This window comes from Eublepharis macularius, chromosome 2 (assembly GCF_028583425.1).
Source record: "Eublepharis macularius isolate TG4126 chromosome 2, MPM_Emac_v1.0, whole genome shotgun sequence".
In the NCBI taxonomy this organism is placed as follows: Eukaryota; Metazoa; Chordata; class Lepidosauria; order Squamata; family Eublepharidae; genus Eublepharis; species Eublepharis macularius.
Window position 1 is genome coordinate 40426802 of NC_072791.1, and position 27818 is coordinate 40454619.

The 27818-nt window shown below is 41.1% G+C and overlaps 1 protein-coding gene and 1 long non-coding RNA gene across 3 annotated transcripts in view; one reads left to right on the forward strand and one right to left on the reverse strand.

The window, feature by feature from the left end:
* Positions 1-2590, reverse strand: part of LOC129323778 (uncharacterized) — a 28874-nt gene extending 26284 nt beyond the window's left edge. Inside the window, exon 1 of the long non-coding RNA XR_008596484.1 lies at positions 2455-2590. This is a non-coding gene — a long non-coding RNA (uncharacterized LOC129323778). The remainder of the gene's footprint in view (positions 1-2454) is intronic.
* On the forward strand, positions 1006-25509 carry GTF2A1 (general transcription factor IIA subunit 1). Of its 2 annotated transcripts, none has more exons than XM_054970467.1 (9): positions 1006-1116; positions 3867-3968; positions 5063-5261; positions 15806-15870; positions 16705-16780; positions 18124-18257; positions 19460-19780; positions 20087-20176; positions 21046-25509. In XM_054970467.1, the coding sequence occupies exons 1-9, from the start codon at positions 1114-1116 to the stop codon at positions 21151-21153; spliced, it is 1098 nt and encodes a 365-aa protein (XP_054826442.1). In that variant the 5' UTR covers positions 1006-1113; the 3' UTR covers positions 21154-25509. The 2 variants fall into 2 exon arrangements, with proteins under 2 accessions (XP_054826442.1, XP_054826441.1); XM_054970466.1 differs by lacking the exon at positions 1006-1116 and adding an exon at positions 1347-1643.
* Positions 25510-27818: the final 2309 nt, after the last annotated feature.

Below are 27818 nucleotides of genomic sequence, written 5' to 3' on the forward strand. Positions count from 1 at the left end.
GTATTGCATGGTTTGTTTTTGGATTTCACTGTGCACCAACCATTACCTGCAACTTCTTTAGAAACACCTGTATTTAGATGACATAGGGTTCTTCAGCTAGAGGAAAGTGACCCAGGACAAGGTGCTGTTTCTCCTTCCCCCACCCCCTTAACACTGCCCAATTTGACTTCCATTGACACTTTACCTAAGGCATTGTCTAAAATTAATCTCCAGGTTTGCTCATATAGAAACTACCATGTTTTCCTTCCTTTTCCTGCCCTGTGACATGACTTGCACGTTTGGCCCCCGATAGGCTGTTTTTTATCTTGCTGGTTTCCCCTTCTTCCCAGGAGATCAGCGGTGCAACCAGATACCACCTCAGCCCAGCATCTGTTCAAACCTGCTTGGCCATTCCGCAAAAGGCTTCCAAGCGCTTTCGGGGCACTCAGCGGGCAGGGCTCTCTTCACCCAGCCCTTTTAGCAGCCATCCTGGCGAAGGGCACTGCGCAGTTGGAGAGTTTGCAGGCTACTTTATGTTATTTTGGCTGGTCCTAATAAAAGGTGCAGGCACGGCTTCTGTTTTCACATTTTGCTTCGGATTCATGTGGCTATCCGCAGCTTCTGGCAAGACACGTCTTGGAACGGAAAACAAAAGCGAATCCAGCTCATCTTGAAAGTGCTGTGGGGGCGAGCTTTTAAGTCACACGGAAGTCTTTCGAGAGAGAGAGCGGAACTACCGATCGTAGAAGCTAGTCAAGTCTAGCAGCAACCCGCCTTCAGAGCCGCAGCCTCCATCGCTGCGGTCGTTGGAACTGGCTGTACGAAATCTCACTGCCACGAAAGTGCGCCGGGGCGCCTAATAGAAACGGGCACAGAACGACCCAGAAACGAGGGTCGCCCCGTTAGTTCCTGGGGCCAGTCCCGCGTGTGGCGGCGTTCACGTGGAACTCGGAAGAGGAATCTGCGCCTGATTTAACCTCTCTCCATTTTTCTGGCAGCAGCAGCACCAAGAACGGTGTAAGAAAGGAGAGCCCCATGCACTAGCGGCCACGATTCTCCAGACGCCGAGCGGCGCCGCATCGGTAAAACGCCCTCGCTGCTGAGAGTGGGAACCGTTGTAGTGTGAGGATAGCCATGGTGTGTAACTCTTGAGCCTCTCCCCCTCAGGCCCCACCCCTTGCTTCAGCTCGCCTCGCTTCCGCCTCGGTAGGTGTCATGGCGGCCGTCTGACGTGACGCCGGGGAGGTGGGAGGAGGCCAAACGTCTCGCTCAATCTCGCGGTCCTTCGCGCTCCCTCCCTGCCTCGGCCTCCCCCTTTCGCTGGCCGCTCGCGCAGCAGCTCGCCACTCGCTATATAAAGGGGCGAAGTGAGCAGAGCTGGCGGCTGGCGGCTGCAGCCCAAGGGCCGCCGTGTAAGGCCGGGCCGCGGGGGAGGGCGGCTGTCGCGCTTTCCCCGTCAAGCGGTGGCGGGTTGGGCTGAGGGGGGAAGCCCGTGAGGCGAGACCAGGGGAAGGGGCGAGGGGAGAGCCAGCCTGAGCGCGGCCGTTGCCCATCGGGGGTGTCGCCGCCGCCCGCTCTGCCGCTGTTGGGGGTGTGTGTGAGGGAGAGTGTCCTGCCGGGGGGTGGCGCGGGACATGGCGAGCTCGGCTAATACAAACCCCGTGGTAAGGACCAGGGCCGGGCAGGGGCTCGTGAAGGGGAGGCGGGAGGCCGCTTGGGGCGGGCGGGACGGACGGGGTGGAGGGCGGCGGCGAGAGAGAGAGAGAGCGAGAAGGGCGGCGGGACGAGCTGCAGACCCTCCTGGGCGGCCCCGGAGCCTGGGGTGGGGGCTCTGAGCCCGTCTCTGCTTCGGCTGACGGGGGAGAAGTGGGGTTGGGGCGAGCGGGCGCCGCTCTTCGCCCGCCGCCTCTCTCTGTCTCTCAGCCTGGGGGACGGTGGTGGGTTGCTCTCTCGTTCCCTCCACAAAGAATGTTTGTGTGCCTTTTTAACGTTTCTTTCTCTCTTTTAACACGTCGGTGGTTGAAACCATCCGCGAAGCCTCCTCTTAGTGTAAATGTGACGGTGACGGAAGGTGGAAAAGCACTTTTATTGCCTCAGCCCGGCAGAATATTTCCTCTTTCCTCTCTTCCCCCTCCCCTTTCACTCTCACCCCCCCAAAAATACTACATTCAGAAGCCGCCTTGGGTCCGTCCGACTTTTTATTTTCGTTGGTCAAGAATTCTTAAAAAAAATTAGTAACGAGCCGCCCCTCTTCTTTTCCCGCCTCCTTTTTCTGCCTCCCGTATCGGCTCCTACCGAGGCTGGGTCTCGGTTTCACAGAGGTTTGCAACAAGCAGTCACACGAAAGCCAAAAAAAAAAAAAATTGCATCGCTTTCCCTCGCCCTTTTCCCATCACGATTTCTACATTAAAAAAAAAACACAAACTTGAATGTATTCAAATCCAGTCCCCCCCACCGCCATCACTGTAGACAAACCGGGAGGCTCCGCCGCAGATTTGGCCGCTTCTGTTTTGTGCTCTCGGATCCATCATGGCTTCCCCCTTGCTTTTCTCTCTCCTGCTCCTTGTGTTCCTCCTCCCTGTGGCTGCCCTGTTTATATAGAGCCATTCTCGCTCTCTAATATAGACTCTGCCAGGATGGGAAGGTGCTTTCCAGCCCCACGTCACCGCCTCTCTGTTTAAACACCACATCAGCCTTTAAATAGGGAGAGAGCCGCTGAGAGCAGCCTGGGAGGTGCCTGCGCTGTTCAGGCACAGATGAAAAGGCGCTCTCTTTGTCACTCTCTAGTCCACTCCTTGTTTCTAAAACAAAGTTGCTGTGGCTGCCGGATATCAAAGCGGATGGTTCGCTGCTAAGTTTTGTCTGTCCCTTTTATATGTTATGCAAAATTGATGGCAGATTTCCTTCCTCAATTTTTTTTAAAGTGTGCCCCATGTCTTCTAGCCTGCTCCTGTGCATGTTTACTTGGAAGTAATACCCACTCAGGTTGATAGGGCTTATTTCATGTAGGCATAGAACTGTAGACTTGCATTAAAAAACTAGGATTAACACCATTAAGTGTGTGCCTATGCATATTATGTGATAAATTTGATTATGTTTCATAAAATCTTAAATGCCTTTTGTGCAGAGGGATGATGGGGAAAATAGGCCTGTTGGTCTTGTTTTTAACTCCATCGGCAGCTTCATGCTGAAATACTTGGATATAATCTTATTTTGTGCTCTGATTCATAATTTAGTTACAATGATATAACTGGTTTTATGGCCCACTTTAATTTGGTGGTGTGAAACTATTCTGACAGTTTGATATTACAAACATTTATTTTAAAGCAAGTTCTAATGAGTAAAAGGAATTTACACACAAGTATGAGTAGAATTGTACCCTGAATCTTTTTGTTTGAGCTTTAAGGAAGCTATGAACTGAAGTTTTAGTCAATCTGACAGAAATTGGTGTGGATTAGATTAGTACTTTGGCTTGATTTAAATTTTGAGTCAAAGTTACTTGAGTGACAATTTAGATGTATAATCCTCTTAAAACAGATTGTACTTCAACTAAGAATACATACTTGAAATAGTAGAGTTTGACCCATTGTTGTAGAGTAGTTTCTGACACATGTATTTTTGCAGTAGAAGCACTGTTTTTCTGTAAAATCATCTGCAATACCAAACAAATACGATGGTACAATTGAGCTCTTGTTGCTAGACCTGTTTTAAATAGAGGCATTAAAATACAAATATGGGATTTATGAAAAGATAATCTGGAACCATGTTCTATGAAATAGTTTGTTAATACAATTTGGCAGAGTTAGACAAAATATTTCTTCAAAATATTCTGAAATGTTACTAAGATTGATTTTTGCTTAACAAGCAGTTCTTGTGACTTTTTAAAGCCTAAACTATATAGGTCTGTGATTGAAGATGTTATCAATGATGTCCGAGAAGTCTTTCTGGATGAGGGTGTTGATGAGCAAGTCCTTGTGGAACTGAAAACAGTAAGTTATGTTCACTTTAAGTTAACTTAAAATCTTGTAAAGCAGTTACCCTTAAACCGAGAGTTTCATTTAGGGAAAGGGCTTTATTTTTCTGTTTAATACTTTCATATCAAGTATTAAATGAGCTTCATGTACATATCCTCAGGAGTTAGCTGTATTAGTCTGTAGTAGCAAAAATAGAAAAGAGTCCAAAAATAGAAAAGGTGCTACTGGACTCTTTTTTATTTATGTACATATCCTCTAATCCTTACAAAATCAAACAAAGGAAGTCACTGATATTGCCGTATTGCAGGTGGAAGCAGTTGACTGCGCTTGCTTGTGGCTACCTAGTGAATTCGAGGCTTAAATGAAGTTTGAAATGGGGAAAGATAGCCATTGTGCTATACCAGCACTCCAGTACGACTTTGTCACTTAAGAAGACATGTATCTGTTTGAGATTCTTCACATTACTCTCCCCCAAAGCGATGTATCTTGTATTTAAAATGAAATTCAATTGCTGTAATATGACTGCATTACTGCCTTGTAAAGATAAAAAATGAGCTGATATTTACTTTCTAAATGAAGCAAAGATTGTGCTTTAGATTTTTTTCTTCACATACATTGAGATTTCATTGAGAAATTACTGCTTGCTTTTGCAAATTAAATTTTAGTAAAGTAATATATTTATAAGCTAATCAAAATTCTAAGATTTTAAAAATATCCCAGACCAAGCTAACATTCCCTGTTTTTATAAAGCAAAGCCATAAATATTAACTGAGAAAAGTGTTAAGCATTGCAGCATTACATGTCTGCTTTATTCACTCCAGTGTATTGTACTTTTTAAGCAGAACCTGCATCAGAAATTGGAATGAAAGGAACTTTGTTTCTGCTGGAAGCTGCCCTAAGTCCCTACCCATCAGCTTTAGAAACATTGTACCTGATTGACAATATAATTGGGTAGAAGAGTGTGTGTGAGTGAAATAAAAATGAGAACAAAATGTAGGATCTCAGATCCCCTCTCCTGGAAACTCAAAGATCTGTAAATAATGTAGTGTAAGTTGCTTGTATAATAATTTCTTGAATACACTTCCACACATTTTTCTTTTTAATCACAGCTGTGGGAGAACAAACTGCTTCAGTCCAAGGCTGTAGATGGATTTCATTCAGAGGAACAGCAGCTTTTATTGCAAGTGCAGCAACAGCAGCAACAGCAACAGCAGCACCACCACCACCATCACCCACAGCCACAGCCACAGCAGACAGTACAGCAGCAGTCCCAGACACAGCAAGTCCTTATTCCTGCAACACAGCAAGGTATGAGCAAAGTCCCTTACTGGCTTTCTTAGGATATGTGGGTGCAGCAGTTTTTCTATGCAACAGAAAACTTATAGGAACACAAAGTCTCTCAGTAGTCTCTTTCTCACATATTTTGTAACTCATCTAGCTTCAGTTTCTCACATCTAACACAATAGTTTGCATATGCAATACACTGGAGAAAGACTTCTTGAAGCAGCAACATGTTTGCCAAGTATCAGTTCTTTAAAATCGCCCTCAGGTTTTTTTTGTATATGAAGAAGTCACTGAAATTTAAGATTATGCAAGTAAGATATGCTGTATGAGGACTCTTGGTCTGGCTGTGAACTGGCTATTTTGCTGCATCTGATCTAGTATGTGAACGTAAACTTGTTTAGGACAAGGACAGATTTAGCCATGCATATGCATACTTACATCATAGGAATTTCTACAAAAATATCAGCTATTTATGCCAGAAAGACAATAAACTAATCAAGGGTGTTTTAAATGTTTAGATACCTTCAAAACTATATGTGGAAATTGTTTTTGGAATAATACATGAGAAGCCTTAAAGGCATGTACTTCCTTTACCTTGTTTAAGTTTAAGGGACTGAAAACTAACACACTAAATTTAACACACACCCCAAAATGTGTGCACACTGCAGACATAGATGTCAACGCATCTGATTTAATAGAATTTAACTCTTGTCTACAGGAGTCACTGGGGCACCTCATTGGTCACATTACATATTCAAAAGCCAGTTCGTGATTGCAAAATCCCTTTGCATCATGTGAGAGAAAAGACTTATAAGAACAAGTGGGGGACCTGCAAGGACTTTGCCCTGCTCCTTACACGCCCATAGCTTTGTTGCTTCTCCTGGTTCCTTGCTTCTGCCCTGCCTACCTGTCTCATCCCATCTGTCACTTTCCCTCCCATTTGTCCTTCCTTTTCTGGTGCATCTTTTCTGTTTTCAGTGCTTTCTTGGCTCCTTCCAGTCTCTATCCCCCCTCTGCCCAATTGTTTTTTCCTTATTCCGACCCATTCCTCTCTTCCTTATTTCGTCAATTCACCTCCAGTGTTGAAGTGAAGCTTCAGTGGCCATTTTGGATTACCAGAGTTGCCTAGACAGTCCGAAATGGCTGCAGGGATCTTGTAAAGAAATTTTTTGAGATCTTAGCATTTTAAAAACTTTAAAAATCTTCTCTCACATAACACTACTTTGTGGATTTAATCATCCTCATCTAGGGCCCTGTTCAGTATTAGATATGATTTTAGCTTTGGTTTTGATTTGATCTGTACAATTAATCTGGTGAATTCATAATTTGATTTTTTAATTTGGATTGTTATATGCAATTGTGGTGGCTCTGTCTCACTTGCAAATCAATAAAACATTTTCTAGGAATTGTCATCTGAAAACCATTGTTTACAACACTGAAACTGTGAAGCTTTCCTAACATTGTATTGGCAGTTGTATCCATTAATTGTTGTTAATTGTGTGCAACCATGAATCTTTAGAAATGGTAAGCTTTCTGTGGAAATATGAAGTACTGGAAAGTTTTCCACCTCACATCTGTGTACATATATGGCATTTCTTTTTACAGAGTCATTTGATGGTTCATGGAGTTTCATATCATTTACTCTATTTTGGGCAGAGAAATGTTCTTCCTAACATCTGCTGCTACAGAGCCTTTCAATGGAGGTGGCAGGGATTAAATCTGGAAGTCTTCTGAATGGGAAGTGTACATTGAGCAAGCTTTGTGCACAGAGTCAAACCAGAACACTTGGAATATTTTCCTGTTGTCAAAGTATTGCTGTTGAAATGTTGGATAGTTCCAGAGGAACAGAAATTCTGTCCCAAGGAAAGATGTCCGTACCTTGTGCAATACTGGAGTAACAACTGCGCATTTATTATGGTGTCAACAAATTGTCTGGAATTGAACCAAGGTTCTCAGTAGCCAGACTTCTATAGCCCCAGCATTTGCTTTTCATTGCAAACCTCACAGGTGCCATTTAGGCTGAGCCTACCCAAGCATGCAGCAAGATGGTTCCAATGACTAGTCCCCTCACTTGGCACTAGCCTTAAAGCTCGCTTCTTAGATTGTACAATTAAATCTCTTGATGGAAGTTATTGCTTGGAAAATTTTCCTTTGATTTCTGCCTGGATCTCAGTCTTTCATTAATTTTGTGTACCTTCTTCTGGCCTCATTGGTCCTGGATTGCTGCCTGGAACGTGACTGTGACCTGCTTTTGACTATGCATCTACTTCTGGCCAGTGGATTTTTAGCCAGCTGTTGCCTGGAACCTGAAACTTGCAGAGGGCTGATGGATTGATTGTTCCCATTTGATCCCATCTGGGTTTCTAGCTGAGGGATGATTTAAAAAGCCTCAGCTATGATACCATTGAAGGTATTACAGCAGAGTGCTGCTCCTTACAGTAAGAACTAACAATTTCAGAGGTAGAACCAATAACAAAGCAATCGGCTTTCCCCACCCAGGACACACACAGTAGTTCTGCTTCACTATGGGTCCTGTTGTCTAAACAGCTCCTTGTCACCTGTGGCAATTTTCATTGCTTCTGTCACATGTAAGTTGCTATTCCTGATTCAGATTTGGGGTTGCGCTATTTTGATGCTCAAGATCATTATGGTCCTGAGCTTGTTGAATGAAGAAGAGTTTCTTGTTCATCAGCTTGAATGCTTTCCAGACTCTAATTGCCAGAATATTCAGTGATGCATTGCTATGCTGACGCTGCAGCATCCTAAGATCAGCATTAATCCCAAAACCCAGTTTGAGTGCCTCAACAAGGACATGAGCTGCAATAGTGCTCTGCTATGTCAGTTTCACTAGGACCTATTGAAGAAAATTGAGGGTTATCTCCGACATGCACATCTGCCTGATGCTCTCAGAGTTTATCATGGACTCTGCATTAACATGATTCCATGAAAGAAATCATGAGTGATTCTGGGGAACCTTTGCCCTGTGGAATCTGAAACTACTCCATTGTTCAGTCCTGTGCAAACCTGTGTCAATCAACACAACTTTTGCCTCTATCTCAGTTTGCAACACGGTAGATAAATGTGGTCCATTATTTCATCTTGCCACCTGAATCTTCATAGCAACAAAAGTTAAGTACCACTGGAAGTGCATAAGGGAGCATTGGGAACTCCAGCTCAGTCTCATCTGTTGACTCACATTGCATTGATACTGGGCACGCTGAGTATATTGTATGCAATGGCAACTATAGTGTGTGGTCCTAGATCATGATATCATTTCCTTCCAACAACTGCAGGTTCTAATGGCTCCAGTATGGAGAATTCCTAGTAAGGAGTCCAGGACATTTATCCCATTAGGATTGCTTTCATTGCTTTGCTCCTCCCATCTTTCTAACCAAATAATGATTTCCAGAGCAACTACGAGACAGAGAATGCAAAGTACATTGTCCCATCAACCTACAACTTAGGGGCCAAGCTCTGTTTGATCATATACTGTCGGAACAGGAATTAGTTACACTTGCTTGTCCTACCTCCAAGAAAACCTGGACAAGGCGATTCATCCTGCACTTAATATCACGAGTGAGAATACTTGTTACATCTGTAGAAGTTCCAGAGGAGTTAGCTGTGTTAGTCTGTAGTAGCAAAAATAGAAAAGAGTCCAGTAGCACCTTTAAGACTAACCAACTTTACTGTAGCATAAGCTTTTGAGAATCAGTTTTCTTCTTCAGATGCATCTGAAGAAGAAAACTGTGATTCTCGAAAGCTTATGCTACAGTAACGTTGGTTAGTTTTAAAGGTGCTACTGGACTCTTTTCTATCTGTAGAAGAGATTACTATTCATCTCTGTATGTGCTGATGTGCACCATCTGAAAACATTTGCCCTTTTGCCTTTGATTCCTAAGTTTCTAGACAGGGTCTCAACTGCCAATGTATTTACTAGGTTTGATCTTCGTAGAGCATACTAGCTGGTCCAAATCCAGGAGGAGGATAAAGCAGTCTTTTGTATCTACTGTTGACATTTCAAGTGCAAGATCATGCCATGTGGCACAAATACCCTAGCTACTTTCTAGCACTTCTTCCATAATAACTTTGGTGACGTCTTCGATAACGATGGTAGTGTATGTGGCTCACATAATCTTTTTGATGGACCTGATCTCTAATGTGTAAATTCAACGAAGACTGAGTTCAATTCCTAGGATCCTTCTTGTCAGATATTAGGGTCAAGGCCTTTTCCAAAGGTGTATGTTAAATGATCACTGTTCCCCATGAGGTTCCCTATCCCTTCAGAGTTAGCTATTTATAATATTTATGCCCCCACTTTTCTGCCCAATCAGGGCCCCCAAGTTATCTGACAATTGAAATGCATAATAAAATACACCATAAAACCAATTAAAATTAAGCCATTAAAATATGAAGTCATCAAAATATGTAACTCTCAACCCAGCAAGATCTGCAGGGATACTTCAATCTGTAGACTGGAGCCAGAGACTGGCATCTGTAGCTTTAAATGAAGCTATGTCCTTGGTGGCCATTGCCACACATTTTTGCCAGCTTTTAAGCCTTAGCGCTTAGTCACTTTGCACCTTTAATAATATATTTATACTATATTTTATATACATCTTATCTGAGAATGTTTTGATTCCCCTGGTTGTGGGATTCCACCTTTAGTTCCAGCTTTCAGGCCTCGGCTTCTGTCAGTAAAAGGCAGGGAAGGGGGGGGCAGAGCCTTTTCCAGGCCTGTTTTGGCCTCTGAAGGAGGACCCACCAGGGTCAGGCCCCCCAGCAACCACTGGGTGGCTTGCTACCATGCAACTTGCATGATTCACCCAGGCCTGGTTACTTGCTACTGTTTAAAAGCAAGCACCTCACAAAAGCCGGTGTGTTGTAGTGGAAAGAGTTTCAGGCTAGGATTTGGGAGAAGCAGGTTTGAATTGCTGTTCTATCGTGCAAGGTCATGAGGTGACCTTGTGTCAATTACACATTCTTAGCATAGTTTTACCTCACAGGGTTGTGGGGATAAAATGGAGGAATGATATAAGCTGCATTGGGTCCCATTGGGGAGAAAGGCTTCTCTGCCTGGCTTCTGTGAGTGACTCTCTTTCAGTTCAGCTAAGTTGCAGCTGTGTCCCTTGCTTTGGTAGAGTTTGTCTGGAATTTCCTGCTTTGACATGTTTCTCTGGTTTGATGCTGGTTGTTGAGTCCACTTTGGCTCTGGGGGATTCTTCTTGCATTTGGGAGTATGCCTTTGGCTACTGGCAGCCTTGCCCTGTGTGTTTCTGCCTGACAGCTTGCTTGGAAATGTTTCCTCTATAGGGAACAAGGGGCCCATAGAATTGGACTTCAGGGTCCAATCTTCCTAAAACTTGGGTGGCCATTAGGAGACAGTCACGTGTAGGTTCCCTGCAATTTTGGAGGTGTTTGCTTGAAAAATGCCCCTTCCCCACCCCCTGGGTTGCTCCCAGATAGTTTTCCTCATAAGGAATAATGGCTGAATAAATCTAGGATTCTCTGATCTGTCCAAGCTGGATCAGAGAACCTTTCCTGGATTTTGGGCATCCTGAAAACCAGGATCTGGATTTCCTGGATTTGGGGGGGGGGGCACATCCCTAAAGATGTTCCTGCTTGCAGAGATATGATACAACAAAACGTACCAAATTAAAAAGCCAAGCTGGAGGGATCATTAAGGGAATGTCAGATGAAACAATTGGCCAACCACCATGTCTTTGCCTGGTGAAAGAGTTCTGTAGTTTTGGCACTGCGACCAAGAAGGCCTTCTCTCGGCTTGCTACCTGTCTAGCCCAAAACAGGGCCTCACAGGATGACCTTAGTGGCCAAGTAGGTTTGTATTGGAGTAGGCAGTCCTTAAGGTATGTTGGTTCCAAGCCACATAGGGTTTTATGGCCAGCATCTTGAATTGGGCTCAGAAACAAATTGGGAGCCAGTGTAGATGGGCCAAAACTGGAGTGATAATGATACTTACAACTCATTCCTGTTAGTATCCTGGTTGCAGCATTTTATACTAATTGAAGCTTCTGAACACTTTTCAAGGACAGCCCCACAGAGAGCACAGTATTACTAGACCATGCACCACAGTGTCCAGATCATTTCTACCTAGGAAAGGTTGCAGCTGGTTAACCAGTTGAAGTTGATCAAAGGCATCTCTGGAGACCATCACCACCTGCTTATCTTGCAGTAGGTCTAGGTCCAGCACCTGCAAGCTATGGACCTGCAACATCATCTAGAGCAGGTGACACTCCAAATCTCTGGTAGTTTTTGCTGTCCCACAGTAGCACTGGGATTAACTTTCAGGTATATAGGAGCAGGTGACACTCCAAATCTCTGGTAGTTTTTGCTGTCCCACAGTAGCACTGGGATTAACTTTCAGGTATATAGCAGTCATGCATCCAAAAACTACCTCCAGGCATTGGTTCACAGTTTCCTCCATCCTCCCTGAGATCAGCTGAAAACATGGTATAGTGCTGAGTGTCATCCACATATTGATGACAACCCACTCTAAATCTCTTTATGTTGATGGGAAAGAGAATGAGAAGAGAGAGTAAGATGCAACTCTGTGTAACCCTAAAGGTAATTCATTCAGGAAACCTTGAAGTTTTCTGGCTACTATCTGTTCAATCACCTTGCTAAAGAATGATAAATTTAAAACTGGTTAATAGTTACTCACATTTCTTGGGTCCGGGGTAGATTGCTAAGCACAGGCCTTTTTGTTGTCTTGTTTATGGTTTAGCTTTGGTTTGTGCTGTTTGATTTTTGTTCTAGATTTTCTTAGTTGAGAGCAAAGGGACTTCTTGTTGCTAATTATCTTGATGCAGGTTTTTTTTACTGTATTTGGTATTTTATTGCTTTGTATTTGATTTAAGAAGACATCTAAAGTAAATATTTTTATTTGGAGAAGGGGATAAAAATGAGATATTTATCTTCACAGTTGCTACTTTTTAATTATAACAAGAGGAAGTCTGTCTGGGCCCAGAGTCTTAAATCAAGACTAGGAGTGTGCATCCCAAAAAGATTTGGGTTTCCTGCTTCAGGTTTACCTGAAGTGGGGAAAAAATTTGGAAATACCAGAATTTTGAAGCGGTAAGCCCTCCACCCCCACCCACTTACCTGGCTAGCAGGGAGAGGGGGAGGGTGATTAGCTGGGTGCCACTGCCGCCTGCACGAGGCTGGGACAGCCTGGAGCCGGCTCCTCTGCCGCTGCGTCCCGTGCGAGGCCGGGATGGCCTGGAGCTGGCTCCTTTGCCACTGTACTGCCTCCTCTGGGCCTGCAGAGCGGCGGGGAAGGTTGTAGCCACTGCCTTCTGCCCTTCCTGCCCCTCAAATGGCCACTGCAGCAGCCATTTGAGGGGCAGGAAGGACTTTATCTGCCTCCTCCACAGCCCCGCAGGGCAGCGGGGAGGGCCAGAGCCACCGCTGCCGCTGACACCACCTCCACCATCAGTGGCAGGGCCAAGGTAAGTGGGGCTGGGGGTTGGGAAGATGTTTAAAGGGCAGGAAAGGGGCCCTTTAAACTCGGCCCCAAAGCAATTACGAATGCTTTGGAAAGCTTTGATTCGGGATTTCCGAATGCTGGCCCCTATTCGGAAATCCCAAATCTTTACCGATTTTTACCCAAATCGGAAACCCAAAGCACACGTCCCTAATCAGGACCACTGTGTTTCAGTCTTGTAATCCTGTTTAAGGGCATTAAGCAAATTCTGAGTCATTATTGATGCAAGAAGAAGGCCTTCTCTCTCTCTCTTTTTTTTTTTAAAGTAACCAAGTAATCTAGGCATTCCCTTGCATAAGATAGATGATATAATAGTAGACAATCTCATGGAATGAAATATTTGATTATAAAGACCAGAAAACAGTAAACTTTTCAACAATTTTTTAATCACGGTGGTTTATATGAAGTTCCATGTAGGGATATAAAGTTCTTGTTTCTAGAGTCTATATTAAATGCATTTAAGAATCCAATATGGCTTTCAGTGCATCATATCTCAGCCTTGCATGCCTTTGAGCAGCTGTTGGTAGCCTATTCCTCTCCTATGCAGTTATCAGGTAGAATCCGATGAGAGTTGGCTTTTTGCATAACCTATTCTGCTTCTTTTGTTAAACCTAAGAACTCCCATGTCGGTAAACAAAGTATACTTCCAGTGCTTTGGACCAATTAGAGCTGGGCAAGTCCTCAATGGCAACATGCACATCTGTCAAGTAAACAAGCCTGTTCGCATTTAAGTTGAGAATCCCTAGGAGAGCAGGCAGACTAAACAGCATACATAACTCACTTCCCAGTGGAGCTTGTCTGGAGAAAAGGTGTGATAAGCCATTCAGTCATGTGTCAGATGGAATTAATGAAAGAAAATACGCATTGCTTGGTATGGCGCCTCCCAAAATAGTTTTGCACTTTTAAAAGTCATGTCAACCTGTCCAGTCTCAGCAATCATAACCTGTATAGACCAAGTACACCACACACTCCTTATTACTGTCATTTTCCCCTCTGTTAGTGCTTGGTCTTCAGGTCTGGTCCTTGTTTGAAATACTAAACTGGATATATTGTGCCTTCTAATCTTAAAGTTTAATAGTTTTGTTTTAAACCTGCTATTAGACCTTTATTACAACTCCTCTTTATGTTACCCTAAACTTTTAGCTCATGAGGGCCCTGGTCACAACCAACACTCCTTTTTACTCCTCACACACACAACTTCATGTGTTACCAGCTTTAACCAGGCTTTTACCTTGGGATCACCTTTCCATTGGGATTTTAATCCCACTGCTAATACCATCTGTGGCATTTTGTTCCTTTGTGTGGCCTATAGCTGCTTCTAAAAAGGTTTTCACAGCCACCAAAGGCTTTTGCCTTAGATCTTTTCTGTTTGTCTGGTTTTATAGGAAGCTTTGTTATAGATAGTAGTATGACAGAATAGTCAGTGTGTGGGTTGGCTGTGAGGTAAAAATGGGATTTTTTTGTTGCTTAACCAGAAGTAGAATTTATTTATAAATACATAAGTGTGATGGTTGTAGAGTATTGATAAGTGTGTTGGTTTCAAAATAGTTCATAAGTTTGGTGATTTCAAAATAGTTATATGTTCTTAAAGATGTATATACAGACCCAATCATAAGCTTGCCAGGTGTCCTAGCAACTTGTGTGAGATTGGGAAGGCGGGGAGGGAGGTGCAGTACTTTCCTTCATACACCCCCATGTCTCTGCCTCCTGCCATGATGGTGTCTCTTCCAGAAATGATGTCATTGTAGAGGGGTGCATGCCTGCTAGCACAGGAAGTCTTCTGGTGGCGGGAGATTCCTGGGTGGCTTACCTCTTCCTGCTGTTCCCCAGCAACCACCACTGATGGGCACCTGGCACCCCTACCCAGTCACAAAGAATAATTTTCCACACAGATCTTCACTAACAAAATAAACACTCTTCTCATCCACACAGATACAGATTCCCCCAGGCTTGCCTGACCTAGATAGAATAACTTCTGTCTGAGATACACACAGACTGAACCCAGACTCACACACAGTTTGCCTGACTTAGATAGCATTTCTCAGAACTCCTCACAGATTCACTGAACTTGACAGAAAGAACACATTTTCTCAGTCCTTTAACTGAAAACTGCAGTTCATTTCGCCCCTAGGGTATAACTACCATCCAGTCACAGCACACTAGTTACCCACCCAACCAACCCCCTGCCTTCTCACCTCAGAGGCCTGTTTTTTAAACTACAGTAACAAATATTTAAAACCCCTGCATTAACCAGTAGAAATAAAACACAAAGTTATTTACATACAAAACATTACAGTTGGGTACTTAAACATTTCCTCACTTTAGAAAGCAGAGTGTAAAAAGGAACCTTGTTAGTCAGAGTGTTGGTTATCATTCAGCCTCACAGTACTTCTGAGCCAGGCCATGATAAATTCCCTTTGGATTTAGGAGCTAGACATTTTTCATTTTTAGGAATTTGTTTTAATGTCCATGTTTTCTAGTTATCACTACTTCCAAAACTAATCCTTAGTTCTTCACAGTTCCTCATAGTTTTATTAAAGATGTGAAAAAAATGTTGTAGTATATAAACAAATAGTTGTCATCTACACAACAGAACGCTAATTTGTAACCTTACCCAGACTTCTCTATAATTTCTTAGAATTTCATATTTGGTTTAAAATGCTCCATTTAATTGCATATTGGAGGTTGTATAGAAAACAAGTTAAGAAATGAATTCATCCATTACCACTGAATGATGTAAAATTAACATAAGTGATCAATGATTTTGGAAGTGCATTTTTATGTCACACAACAATATATTCTGATGTGAAATAATAAATAAGCTGTGTGCTTCGATTAACAATTGCTCAGACAATACAATAAAATCATTGCTGAAGATAATCAGCACTACAATGAAATTTGTAGGCACCATGCCTTCTGGCCACCTAGAATTTGCCAAACACTCTTCTGAGCTTTAGATATGACAGTGTTAAACAATCTTGTTTGACGAGAGATGTGTTACTAATAAGCTATGGCAAATTATTCTGTTTTGAATCTAACGATCACTGTTCCTTCTCTTGTTTGTTAGCACCTCAGCAGCAAGTTATTGTGCCAGACTCTAAGATGATACAGCACATGAATGCATCGAGTATGGTAAGATTATGTAGTGTATGACATCTGGAGGATATGCAGTGTCCTTGGGACAGTGGTTTATTAACAAGCTTAGCTGTTTAGTTTGCATAAAGAAAAACGGTTAACTTTTACTATGCAGATTAAAACTGCATCATATACACGATTATTTAACATATATTTGTAAAAAAAAAATTTTTAAAAATTGAGGCGGCCTGTTTTTTTCAATGATATTTAATACTTTTGAAACATAGCATAATCTAGACAATAGTTTTAGTCATTAAAATGAAATATTGCACAGAGAGTAAAAAAAATGGAATATCCTGGCTTTAAGAATCTAGGACTACTGCTGAGCTAACTGAGAATTCTGAACACCCTCAAAATAAAATTTTCTAGTTATTTTACTCTTACACTTTCCTGTTAAGATTAGAAGTTGCTCTCCTTTTCTTAAACTGATTGTATTAACTATATACCCTCATCTGGCCAAAAGTATGTATTTCTTTCATAGAGTCCGTGTGAATGGCAGAGTGAATAAATTTGCCTATCGTACACAGAAAAAACAGATTTTACAGCAGTGATACTTTGCATTATATGTGAAATATTTTTTTAAAAAAAAATCAGGTACAAAAAATTACACTTTTTACTGCTTTTATTTTTTAAAAAATAATACTGGCTTTAAAAAATGCTCCTTGAAAAATGCTCAAGATGGGAGAAGGAGATTAATGAGGGTTGAATGTAGAGAAATCTAATAAATAGAATACACAGATCTGTTCTGCTCTAACGAATAATTGATTTTTCACTTTAATTTTAGTGTATTTTATAATTATTTTGCTACTGAACTAGTTGCTTTCCTTTCAGAGTGCTGCTGCTACTGCAGCTACTTTAGCTTTGCCTGCTGGTGTTACTCCTGTCCAACAGATTATTACAAGTTCAGGTAATTTATTTACAGTATTTCCATACCACTTTTCAATATATGATTCCAAATTGGTATGCAATATAACAGGTAAAAAAGGAAAATAATTAAAAATTAGAAACCAAATCTAAAAATTAGAAAGTGAACTTGCAAATACCTAAGTAAACTGCTTAAAACAACCTTCCAATTGGTTCTCTCGTTAAGCACAATCCTGATGAAAATTGCATGATTGTCAAATACGTGTGCAATTAACAGCTGAAGATCAATGAATCACATCTGGAGTTTTTTATTAAATAATCCTGCAGTTCATTGGCTTTGCCTTTTGTATTTTTTCCTGTGTTTTGAGTTCAGCTTTGGTTGCTTTTGCTTGTACGTGTTTTTGGAGATAGTATGTGGTGCTAGGTGAACTTTAGGGCTGTGTCAGTTCCCCATCATATAAACTGCCTTGTTGCATTCAGATAATTGACTTAACAGAACAAAGGTTTGTTTGTGATGTATGTGAACCTGGCTTATTATGCTTGCCTACTTCATCCCTCCTCCTGCATGCAGAGTGCAGTTGAAGGCCTTGTTTCAGAAGCCTTCTGTCTACCTTGTTTGTTATAAATTTTGTATGTGGGTAGCTGATCATATTACAGTTTGCATCTTCTTGGATTGGAATTCTAAACTGTAGTTTAGTTTGGGTTTAGAAATCTGGTTTGTGGGAAAGAAACTCCATTCTTACCAGATGACTACATTTGAATGTTATGGCAAATTGAGCTGCTATAGTCCAGTGGTCACATAATTTGGCTATGAATCAGCACTCTACTGGTTCGAATCCCACTACTGCCATGAGCTCAGTAGGTGGCCTTGGGTAAGCCACTCCTCTCAGCCCCATCCCTAGCTGTATTGTGGGGATAATAATAACACTTAACTTGTTCACCGCTCTAGGTGAGGCACTAATCTGTCTGGAAGAGCGGTATATAAGCGCAATTATCATCATCATCATCTTTGAAGATTATTGAAATGAGGAAGCCTTCACTCATTCTGCATTGTAAGCAGGGAGAAGAAGAAGAAACGGCAACTGGCCTGGTGTCTTGCCTGCTGTCCTGCCCTTGTCTGATCCAGCAAGGCAGTTCATATGGTGGGAGACTATCACATGCTGCTAGAGAGTGATAGAAGTATTCAAGCAAAATTAGTAATCTAGTGTCCGCTATTTCAATTGATATCATTCAAGTCCTTGCAGAGTTTGTATATATGTCCTTGTGTTTAAACTACTTGAGTTCCTTTATGTCAAATAATGTAGCACTTTGTCATGTGATTCTTTTAGTCAAGGGAAGGACACAGGTTATTAACTGAAATACTCAAATAGACTGATCTTGTTACAGGCCAAATTCTGCAAGTGGTTAGAACTGCCAATGGAGCACAGTACATCATTCAGCCCCAACAGCAAGTGGTTCTACAGCAACAGGTTATACCACAGATGCAACCTGGTGGAGTACAGTCTCCTGTTATTCAGCAAGTAAGATGATTAGGGCTAAGTAAAGGAGATCTCTGAAACTAAATCTGCAAGTATATTTTACTTTGATGTCTGTATGCCAAGATTTGCATTGAGTTTAGTTTGTTTGCTGGTTTCTTCTTAATCAAAGTTGATAATTGACTTTTATCAAAGATTAAAACCCCGTGAATCCTCTAAGGTGAAAGAATATAGGGAAACAAGTAGCATGAAGCTTGTCATTCACTTGTTTTTGCCATTCTGAGTAATTAAACACAATGGTGATGACATGTAGTACTGAAGTGAAAACAAACATAATCTGCTGTACTTGCCCAAAAGGAAGACAACACTGAATGTAAGGCAACTCCCCCTCATGTTATATACAAAGGGGGGGGGGGTGTTACTGAACATACTTGTAACTTCTATGTGAAGACATGATAATCCCCTCCTCTTTTCCATGGCACACCTGCGGGTCTTTTTGGGTAAATACAGTATCTCTGCTTCCTTCCATTTCCCTTTTACCTTACATTGAGTATGGGATGGCTTCATCCTGAAAACTGTTAATCACTGCTGCCAGGAACGTTGTCTATAAAGTCTGTTGCTGTGTTCAGTACAGGAGACTCTCATAGTTAGTATTAATGATACTTGATGGTAAATATTAACTTGCAATGGTTATTTTTTTTAAAAAAACACTTGGAGCTATTTAATAGAACAATGGCATATTTCTCTATCCCTTTGTTATTATATCTGTCAAAAGTCTGCTGTTTGACAGACAAGGAACCTTTGGGAACAAAGTGGGAAACAGGACAATAGGGTGCAAAAGAAAGGGAGTCAGCAGAAATCTGTCTCAGATACTGGTTGTGCATGAAATATTATTCTATTGGGAGAAGCGTTAAGAAGAAAGGATGTTATTTCTGACAGTTTCTCCCTTGCGCTACAGCCCTCCATGTTGCATTTCACTCTGTTCTTGACATTCAGGAGTAGATTTTAGGGACAAAGAGATTCTGTAAACTCGTTCCACTTACTGTTCATTGAGTCGTATCCATGACTTGGTAGTATGTTACTAGTCTTTATAGTGTGTTTCTTAACAGATGAAATACTGACAGTAAAAAGTATGTTATATTTTCTTAGCCCCTAATTTAATATAAGGTTGAGTAAAGGATGTAATAAATACAAACTTTGATTTCAAGTGATTTTGTTGTTATAAACAATTTATTTTTTATCACTAGGTTTTGGCTCCCATTCCTGGAGGGATCTCGCAGCAAACAGGGGTAATTATTCAGCCCCAACAAATTTTATTTACTGGAAACAAGACCCAGGTAATACCTACAACAGTGGCTGCACCTACACCAGCACAAGCACAGATTCCTGCAGCAGGTCAGCAGCAACCTCCACAGCAACCAGCACAACCACAGGCACCTTTAGTGCTGCAGGTAGATGGAGCAGGTGACACATCATCTGAAGAAGATGAGGAGGAGGAAGAAGATTATGACGACGACGAAGAAGAGGACAAAGAGAAGGATGGAGGTGAAGATGGTCAGGTTGAAGAGGTAAGAGCAAATGAATATTGAGTGTGTCCTTCAAACTGCCTTTCATACTCTTACAAGATAATCTAATCAGCTCTAGCTTCAGTTCATCATTTGAAAACAAAAAATAATTGATCTTGATGAAGTCAACTTTCAGTGGACAAATAAGGGATTTGATTAATTAAATCCTCTTAATTGAGCTTTTTTCAGATAATTTAGTTGTGTGTAGCCATACAAAACAGCTATGTGGGTGAGGTACAGGGGGTGGGGGTGTGCATGTGCGCGCTCTTTACTGTAATCTGATAATACAGTCCATTACTCTCTTTTTAGGAACCTCTAAATAGTGAAGATGATGTGAGTGATGAAGAAGGACAGGAGTTATTTGATACTGAAAATGTTGTTGTGTGCCAGTATGATAAGGTAATAATTTGAACAGTGGGATTCCTAAAACCTTTGCTAGTGCTTGCTGTTAAGAATCCTTATGGTAAACACTGCCTTAACAAAGTTTTTGGTGAACCAAAAGAAATATGCCTAATATTCCTTCTGTTATATATTCTTGTTAGCAAAACTTGTGTTTCTCTAGTATAGCTTGCTTAATAATTAGGGATGCAACATTTTAATCAGATGAAATGCAAAATGTTGCCCCCAGTTAATCAGCCAACATACTTTAAAAAAATGTTATTTTTAATGCAATAGTGTGTAAAAACTGCAGATGGCTGTCTCCATCTTAGAAGCATTCCCTCCTGTGTGAGAGAGAAGGGAAGTACCTGGTATACATCCCATAAGTATGTCAGCTGAAACAAAATCGCTTTTTTGTCAAAGGTATTTTCAGCTTGAAATTTAATAAAAACTCACTTATTCCACTATGATTTTAAATTATGCAGCAGTCATGCTGATACTAAGTAGTGCACATGCATAGAAAGCAGACAGACGATGTGAAAATCTCTTTTTGAAAGAATTTGAAGGATCCTAGCCAATCAGTCTCTTAGAATGTTTTTCTTTGTCAGCTCAGCTTAGCCGTAGTGGCCATGCTCTAGATGTCATGATTGAGAATGAATCTGCCTAGTTAGAATACTTGCAAACAATTTATAAATAAAAAGGCACTTCTGTTAACTGCTGTTTGAGCTAGGACTGCAGATGCCTCAGTGGCACCGCACCCATTATACACAGCAGCATGTGTCTTCCATTATATTACAGTGTATAAGACGACTAGCTAGATAGGATTGAATATTGGTTTTTAAAGCAAGATCTGGGATGTTTCTCTTCAACTTTGCCTTTCACCCCCACAGATTCATAGAAGTAAGAACAAGTGGAAGTTTCATCTCAAAGATGGCATCATGAATCTTAATGGAAGAGATTATGTATTTTCCAAAGCCATTGGAGATGCAGAATGGTGAAGGTTTCTCATACAAACTCAGAGCAAAATGAAATAGCAGAAAAGGTTAAGACTCAGACAGATACTTCAACAGAAATTATTTCTGCACACCAGAGAGGAATAAGTAGAACCAAGACTACTAGAACAAAGAAATAACATGGCAATGTAGACACTACTTCAAATGGGAAAGCTGAGGCATTGGTGCAGCTAGCTATACCTGAAAGCTGGTTTTGTATGAATACCTTAATTAACCACTTCTACCTATAGATAAAGGTAACTAGCATGTGAGGCTTAATCTCCCCTTTCACTGATTTGAAGGAACTCTTCTTTTATGGTAATATGGAAAAGGCTTAGTGTGTCTTTGTGTAAACTGTGCAAACCATTTCCTCTGGGAGTGGGATTGGTGAGAATCTTGCTTAAACTATGTGCAGGCTTCTAACCAAATGGTAAGAACAGAAAAATTGAGTTCTAATTACCTTGTATGAGTAAACTATTTTTAAATCTCTTGTGCTGGGCCATGCATAACTTTATCTACAGTTTTAGGCATTTTATATAAAACTTTGATCCCAGTACCAAAAGATGTCATTTGTATTTTAAAGGCAATTTAATAATTCTGAATGTGTTGATGATTCAAAAGGGTGTTGTACTTTTAAGGACCTGCAGATGGCAACTGAGAGACAGATAACTGTTTCCCTGCTCTTGCAAAAGGTCATCTAAGAAAAGGCTGAACAAAGTGGGTCTGTATGCTGACGACTAGTTGAAGGACTTTTTTAAAAAGAATTCTCCCCATTAACTTAATGTATTCCCATTGCCAAGAGAAGATGCTGCTGGAGGCAAGTTCAAAAGTTCCAGGTGACTGTGCACTTTGGAAGAGGGTGAAATTTGGGGTGGGGGTGGCATCATAATAACTTGGTGAATACAATCACACTAGTTCTAATAATTCTATAAGTAATAATTGCAATAAATAGCAAGATGTTGGAAGGCTCTGTGACTGTGGCAATGGGTCTTTGAAAATCAGATGACCAAGAATACAGGTTCACTTCACTATTGGGGTGGGGCTGAAATTCAGCCATATTGAGGAAGACATGCACTCCCAGGTGATTTACTATTACAGGGTAGACCAATAGTACACACGGTGGTTTTCTGAAAAGTAGTGAAGAGAGGCCAGGAAGAGTGAGCTTACAAATGGGGAGAATGTCAGTAGTTAACCTTTCCAATCTAATTTCTAATATTTTTGCTCAAGAAAATTGCCAGTATGTTTAATCAGTACTACATACTAGTTCTATTCCTCATCTCCCAAACTCTCTTTTTTGCATTTCAATTTGAATGCATTGGTTGTTTCTGCTTGCAGGAAATCTATTGTATATTGCAATGAGCAATTAGGTTTTTCTATGCCCAGGATGTTACTAAAGCTGGCCAAATCTGTCTGTTCTGTTGTATAGTGACATATGTAAAACATCTGAATTTTTATAACATGTAAACATCATTGGGTTTTTGCTTTCCGGTCATCTTCACTGCCTGCTGAAACTGCAATTCTATTTGGCTGCAGTTTTGGCTCAGGACTTGAACCTATATGAGTGTGTAAGGAATTTGTTCCCACTGTGTAAAATAAGGTAGATTTTTGAAGAAAATATACCACTATGTAATGTCAAGATTATGTGACTATATTGAAACTAATTGTCATTTCCCCTGGCATCCTCCTGTATCTCATGGCCTGTTCACAGTATATTCTAGCCTTTTAATTTGAGAACACTGGCTTAAAACCAATCCCAGCACTGTGAAACACAACTTTGCAACAGTTTATTACTCATTACTGGAACCCAGATACTGTACAAATGTGTTAGCATTGTGTACATCATGGGCACTGAATAGCTGCTTGTTTCTAGCCTTTTTATTTATTTTAAAGGATACCACAGCTTTAAAAGTGACTTACAGATAGGTCGATATGGAGCAGGCATAGTGTCTTGCAAATTACCTATGGGTGTATGCTTTGGTTGATGAGGGTGTTTTAACAAGAGGATCTAAAGTTCTTCTGAAAGCCAGTCAAACGTACCAAACTTGTGCTCTTACTTGCTTCATCAAGTGTTCCTTTTTAAATCAAAAGGCATGTTTTAATTTCATTTTATTGTAGCAGCTTGCTGTAAGAATGTAGTTTGCTTACACTTACTATTGTACTTGAATTTTAATCATGGTTTTTACATTGTAAATTGAACAGACCATTTTGTTAGGTTTCCATTAAATCATCATTCCTTTTCTGAGTGCAAGGGATTCCCATGGCTAGTCCTTAAGCTTTACGTAGGTCAGGTTCTTTTGCATAGATCTGGAATTCATTTTAATTAAAATACTTATCAGTTCTACTTTTGAAGCAATTAACGGTTTGCAAGAAGGGCTTATGTTTAGATTTGCACAGATAACAGGAGCACCTTTTAACTTTTAAGATGTATGTGTGGAGGGAAATGGAATGAGAAGACAACTTGTTAATGCTATAATCAGGCTAATGGAGATTTACAGAGTAATTGCACCAAGGTCAGAGTCTTGTGCCTTTGCAATCTTCAGATATTCCTGCATTGTATTGACGTGATATTATAGGCCCATTGGATTCCTTTGGCAGTAAACTTCCTATAGAACTGCAATTGTAACTAAACATTTTGAAGATGTCATTGGCTTTCTGTATGTGCAATCATTTGACGCATCTACATTAAAAGTTGTCTTTTAAGGAGGTTTTTAGAGATACTGTCACAAAGAACTTTATATTGGACTATTTAAATTTAATGTGTAAAATGTCCCCCCCCCCCAGCTGTTCAGTGGCAAAGCAAGTTTGTCTCCCTTGCTCCTGTTCACAACCTGTTTTTTGTCATCAGTTGTTTCCCTGGAAATGGATCATGATTTCAGAAATACAAATATTGTGGCTACCTGTCTTCTCAAGGGGATGAAACTTGTGATTGAAGCACAGTTGCTAGAAAAAGCAAAGAACATGCAACATGTTATATAACCTGATTTGTAGAAATGTCTTTATTTTTAAATAGTATTAGCATCTCTCTGTGTTTATTTCTTTCCTGTCTACATCAAACAGCAATAATATCCCCATCAAATTACTGCTGGGCAAAACTCTGCAATTGCAGTGCAGGAGCGGGCGGGGGGGGGGGGAGCCCTTTAACTTGTTCACTCTGAAACTCCTGCTTAAAAATTCTCTTTTGGCTTTGTTTTGAAAATTCAGAAAAAAATAGTGATTTGATTCATTGTGTTGAAGCATGGCTGCCTTGCGCTAAACCAAAACTGTGTTGAGATGCAGAGTGTTCTTTGAATGGAGCTCCCAGCAGTTTTTATTAAAAATAAGTACATCTGGCATGCTGGGGGAAGGGGGAGTTCTGATCAGAACCACGATGGGTAGAAGAGTTAAGCCTGTAGGCCATTTCATGCAGGGAAAATGGAATGGAGGAGGGCTTAAATCCATCTCCTCTCACTCCACAGCCCCAGTTAGAATTGGACCTGCACAGACTTACTTTTGGAAGGAGGGTGGCTCAGTTCATGGAACTCCCACCATCTTCAGTGGTGTAAAATTAAAAGGCACTAAATAAAGTTTGGCTTGCGAGTTCTACTCTTTATTTTCAACAACTAGAAATTTGAACTTTCTGCCTCTCTCTATTCTAAAAGTAGGTCACTTATGTTCAGAAAGCAAGGGTTGGGTACTGCACCATCTGAAGGGATTTCTGAAAATGGAGTTGGATTTCTGCGTTTTCCATCCAGCCCCTTCTGCTGAAGCCAAAATGTTTGTTGAAATGCTGTTTGTGGGTGACAAGAGACTCCCAGGAGCAGAGAGGTTACACCTGCTGTAACTGACAAAAACTGTCACCAGCAAAAATGTTCAGTTGGATCCAACCCCAAGATTTTATTGTGCTTTTCTGAACTTCTCTTAATTTGTGTGCTAACAAAAGCAAAAGAGATTTTTCTTTAAGTGGAAGAACAGTTGCAGGCTAGCCACATATGAGATCATCACATCTTCACTTGCTCCTGTGTGCCTAGGGTACAACTACAATTTAGAGGGGTGGGAAATATCCTTAGTTGCTGTTCTGAGCTACTATCGTCAACTGCTGTTGTACATATACTGTTATGTGTAAGGGGGTAAATATATTTATTATGTTTGTAAAATTCAGTCTGTACAATTGAAGATCAAGGATGCTTTTCCTGGAATGTACAGGATGTGTTTCAAAGGCCATGCTTGGAATACAATTAGAATACTTAGTATTTTGATGTACTAAGACCTATTTTAAGTTTAATATTTTGCCTTTGCAAAAACTTTAATTAAAGATGTTATTTAAAATAAGCTTGCCACTTTTATTTACTATTTTATGTATTAAAATACTTTTTATGTGTAGTACAGTTGTGTTCACTTTATTTTGCAGATGATAGGATTCTGAACATTTTCAGTCAAGTCCAGCAAAGGAAGTGCCACTTCAGATACAAAATTTCTAGAAAACTTGGGAAAATAGATCAAACATTATCAAGCTTAATTTGGTTTTCAAATGTAAAAAGCCTGAAATAGTGGTTGGTCCATAGAATCCATAATTCTCACAATGTTTTCAGTAATTTCAAAATCGACAGCAACCTTCTTTCTGAGCTTTGCTGTTTTAAGCAGTTACGGGTTTGAAGGTTTTGCAACTTCTGTAGCAACCTTATTCCGTGGAATGTGGAAAGTAGGAAAGAATTCAATTAAGACAACTTGGAGATGCCATTAGAGTGATGCGTTGCTTCAAATCTGTGCTTAACTGGAAAGGGAGGCAGGCAGGCACAGATACCCTCACATGCCTGCTTCTGGTTCAGCCCTTCTGTTCTCCTCCCATGCTCTCTTGAGTTTTTTGCTTTCTTTTGGTGGGGGGCAAGGGGTGGGGGTTGAGTTCAGTATTTTAAGATTCTGTTTTTGATTCTGTCTGTCCTCACACAGCTCTTTTCAAGGGCCCACTTGTTAGACCGCTCTGAGCCTGCATTGCAGGGAGAGCAGACTATAAGTCAAATAAAAATGATTTTTAAATTGAATCCATTGCATTTTAAGAAGAGTAGGTTGAGTATCCCTCAGATGATTTCCATCCAGGGAGTGTCATTTCTTTACCCCTCCTCCTCAAATTTTGGAGCTCCTCTGTAATGCTGCTTTTGATGGAAGGGACCCCGAGGAACAGTGTGACAGGAGAACTGGAGGTCTGCTTTTGGAGGGAGAACCTGTGGAAATCCCGTCCCCAACTCTATCTGGGATTCAACCCACTATGAACCCGCTTTGGGGATTCTGGTCAGAAAGTAGGATATAGATCCAGTAAGCAAACAAAGATGTCTCGAGATGCAGTGCCCCATCAGGAGACCACTTCAGGTAACACTTTATCCTGTCCTTTACACTGAGTGGAATAGGGTATGATCACAGGAGGTACTACTATGCACCTTTCTTGAGAGCACGTCTTTTAAAAAAATGGAACACATTCTTGCTAGGTTGATGGGCATAAAGTCCAGCAATATCCATATGTGCTTAACTAGTAGGCACATTTGCAGGAGCAAAAAAAGAGCTGCATGAGCATGCCTTTCTCTGGAAGTATTTGCCTGCTCCCCTAAAATCTAATCTGGCATTCTGGAGCACAGAGAGATGGATTAAGATGGACAAGAATCCGTGTAAGAGAACCAACAACTACTTTGTATTGTAAGGTTACACTGTAGCTTGGTATAGCTTTATAATGGCTTTCATTTGAAGAGAAGATTATTATTAAGTACATTCATATACCATTTTTTTTGTTGGGCAGTGCAGTTTACAATGAACAACTTTCGTAGAAGGTTCGTGTCTGGAACTCGGGTAGCCAGTGAAAATGTAAGCATAATGAAAAATCTCCTTGGGTTCTTAGTTTATACCCAGGAGTGGAGCCCAAATGTTTGCAAAAAAAGCCTGTTCCAGAAATGACTCCCTCGGCCAAGGTACGCCCTTACAGTGAAACACTAACTGCACCATGTGATCTCTAGCAAGGTAATACTTTTTAATTATTTGCATTTATGTAGGATAGTGGTATAATCATTGGCTAGAGAACAATGAGGCAAGGCATATAGGCATTACTTACAAGGAATAGTTGATTTGTCCTTTCCTTGTGGATAAATTGTAATATAACATGCTTTCTCTCAGGGTCTCTCTAGACGTGCAGGTTTTTAAAGAGTTGGGACTGGGTTCCCCTGACCGGATTCGAGTTCCCTGAACCTAAACAGCAGCTTTGGGGGAACAGCTGTTAAAAATAAAGGAGAGCCCAAACACCTCAGAATGCCTCTGCAGGGGGAGGAGGGACTCCCCCCTCCCCCCTCAAGCCTTTTCCCCATGTCAAAATAGCAGGGGAGGGAGGTTTCCCCCTCTGTTTTTTTCTGCTCCATATGGAGATTCTGTGCATGTGGAACAATAAAAACGGGAAGAACTCCCCCTGTGCTGTTTTGACATGGGGAAAAGGCTTGAGGGGGGAGGGGGAGTCCCTCCTCCCCCTGCAGAGGCATTCTGAGGTGTTTGGGCTCTCCTTTATTTTTTAACAGCCATTTACTTTTTAACTGCTGTATGATTGCAGAAACCTAAGTTGGGTCTGGGGAACCCAGAACTCTTAAAAACCTGCACATCTAAAGAGACCCGCACTACTGATATTTGGATGGCTGAAATGCCTTCCTAGCTATTATGTAAGC

What these genes read in the sequence shown, in the direction of transcription:
- GTF2A1 (XM_054970466.1), top strand. Translation starts at nt 1,614, where the DNA reads ATGGCGAGCTCGGCTAATACAAACCCCGTG. An exon ending in TATTCCTGCAACACAGCAAG is followed by an intron (nt 5,262 to 15,805) that starts GTATGAGCAAAG and finishes CTTGTTTGTTAG; the next exon opens with CACCTCAGCAGCAAGTTATT. An exon ending in AAGATGGTCAGGTTGAAGAG is followed by an intron (nt 19,781 to 20,086) that starts GTAAGAGCAAAT and finishes CTCTCTTTTTAG; the next exon opens with GAACCTCTAAATAGTGAAGA.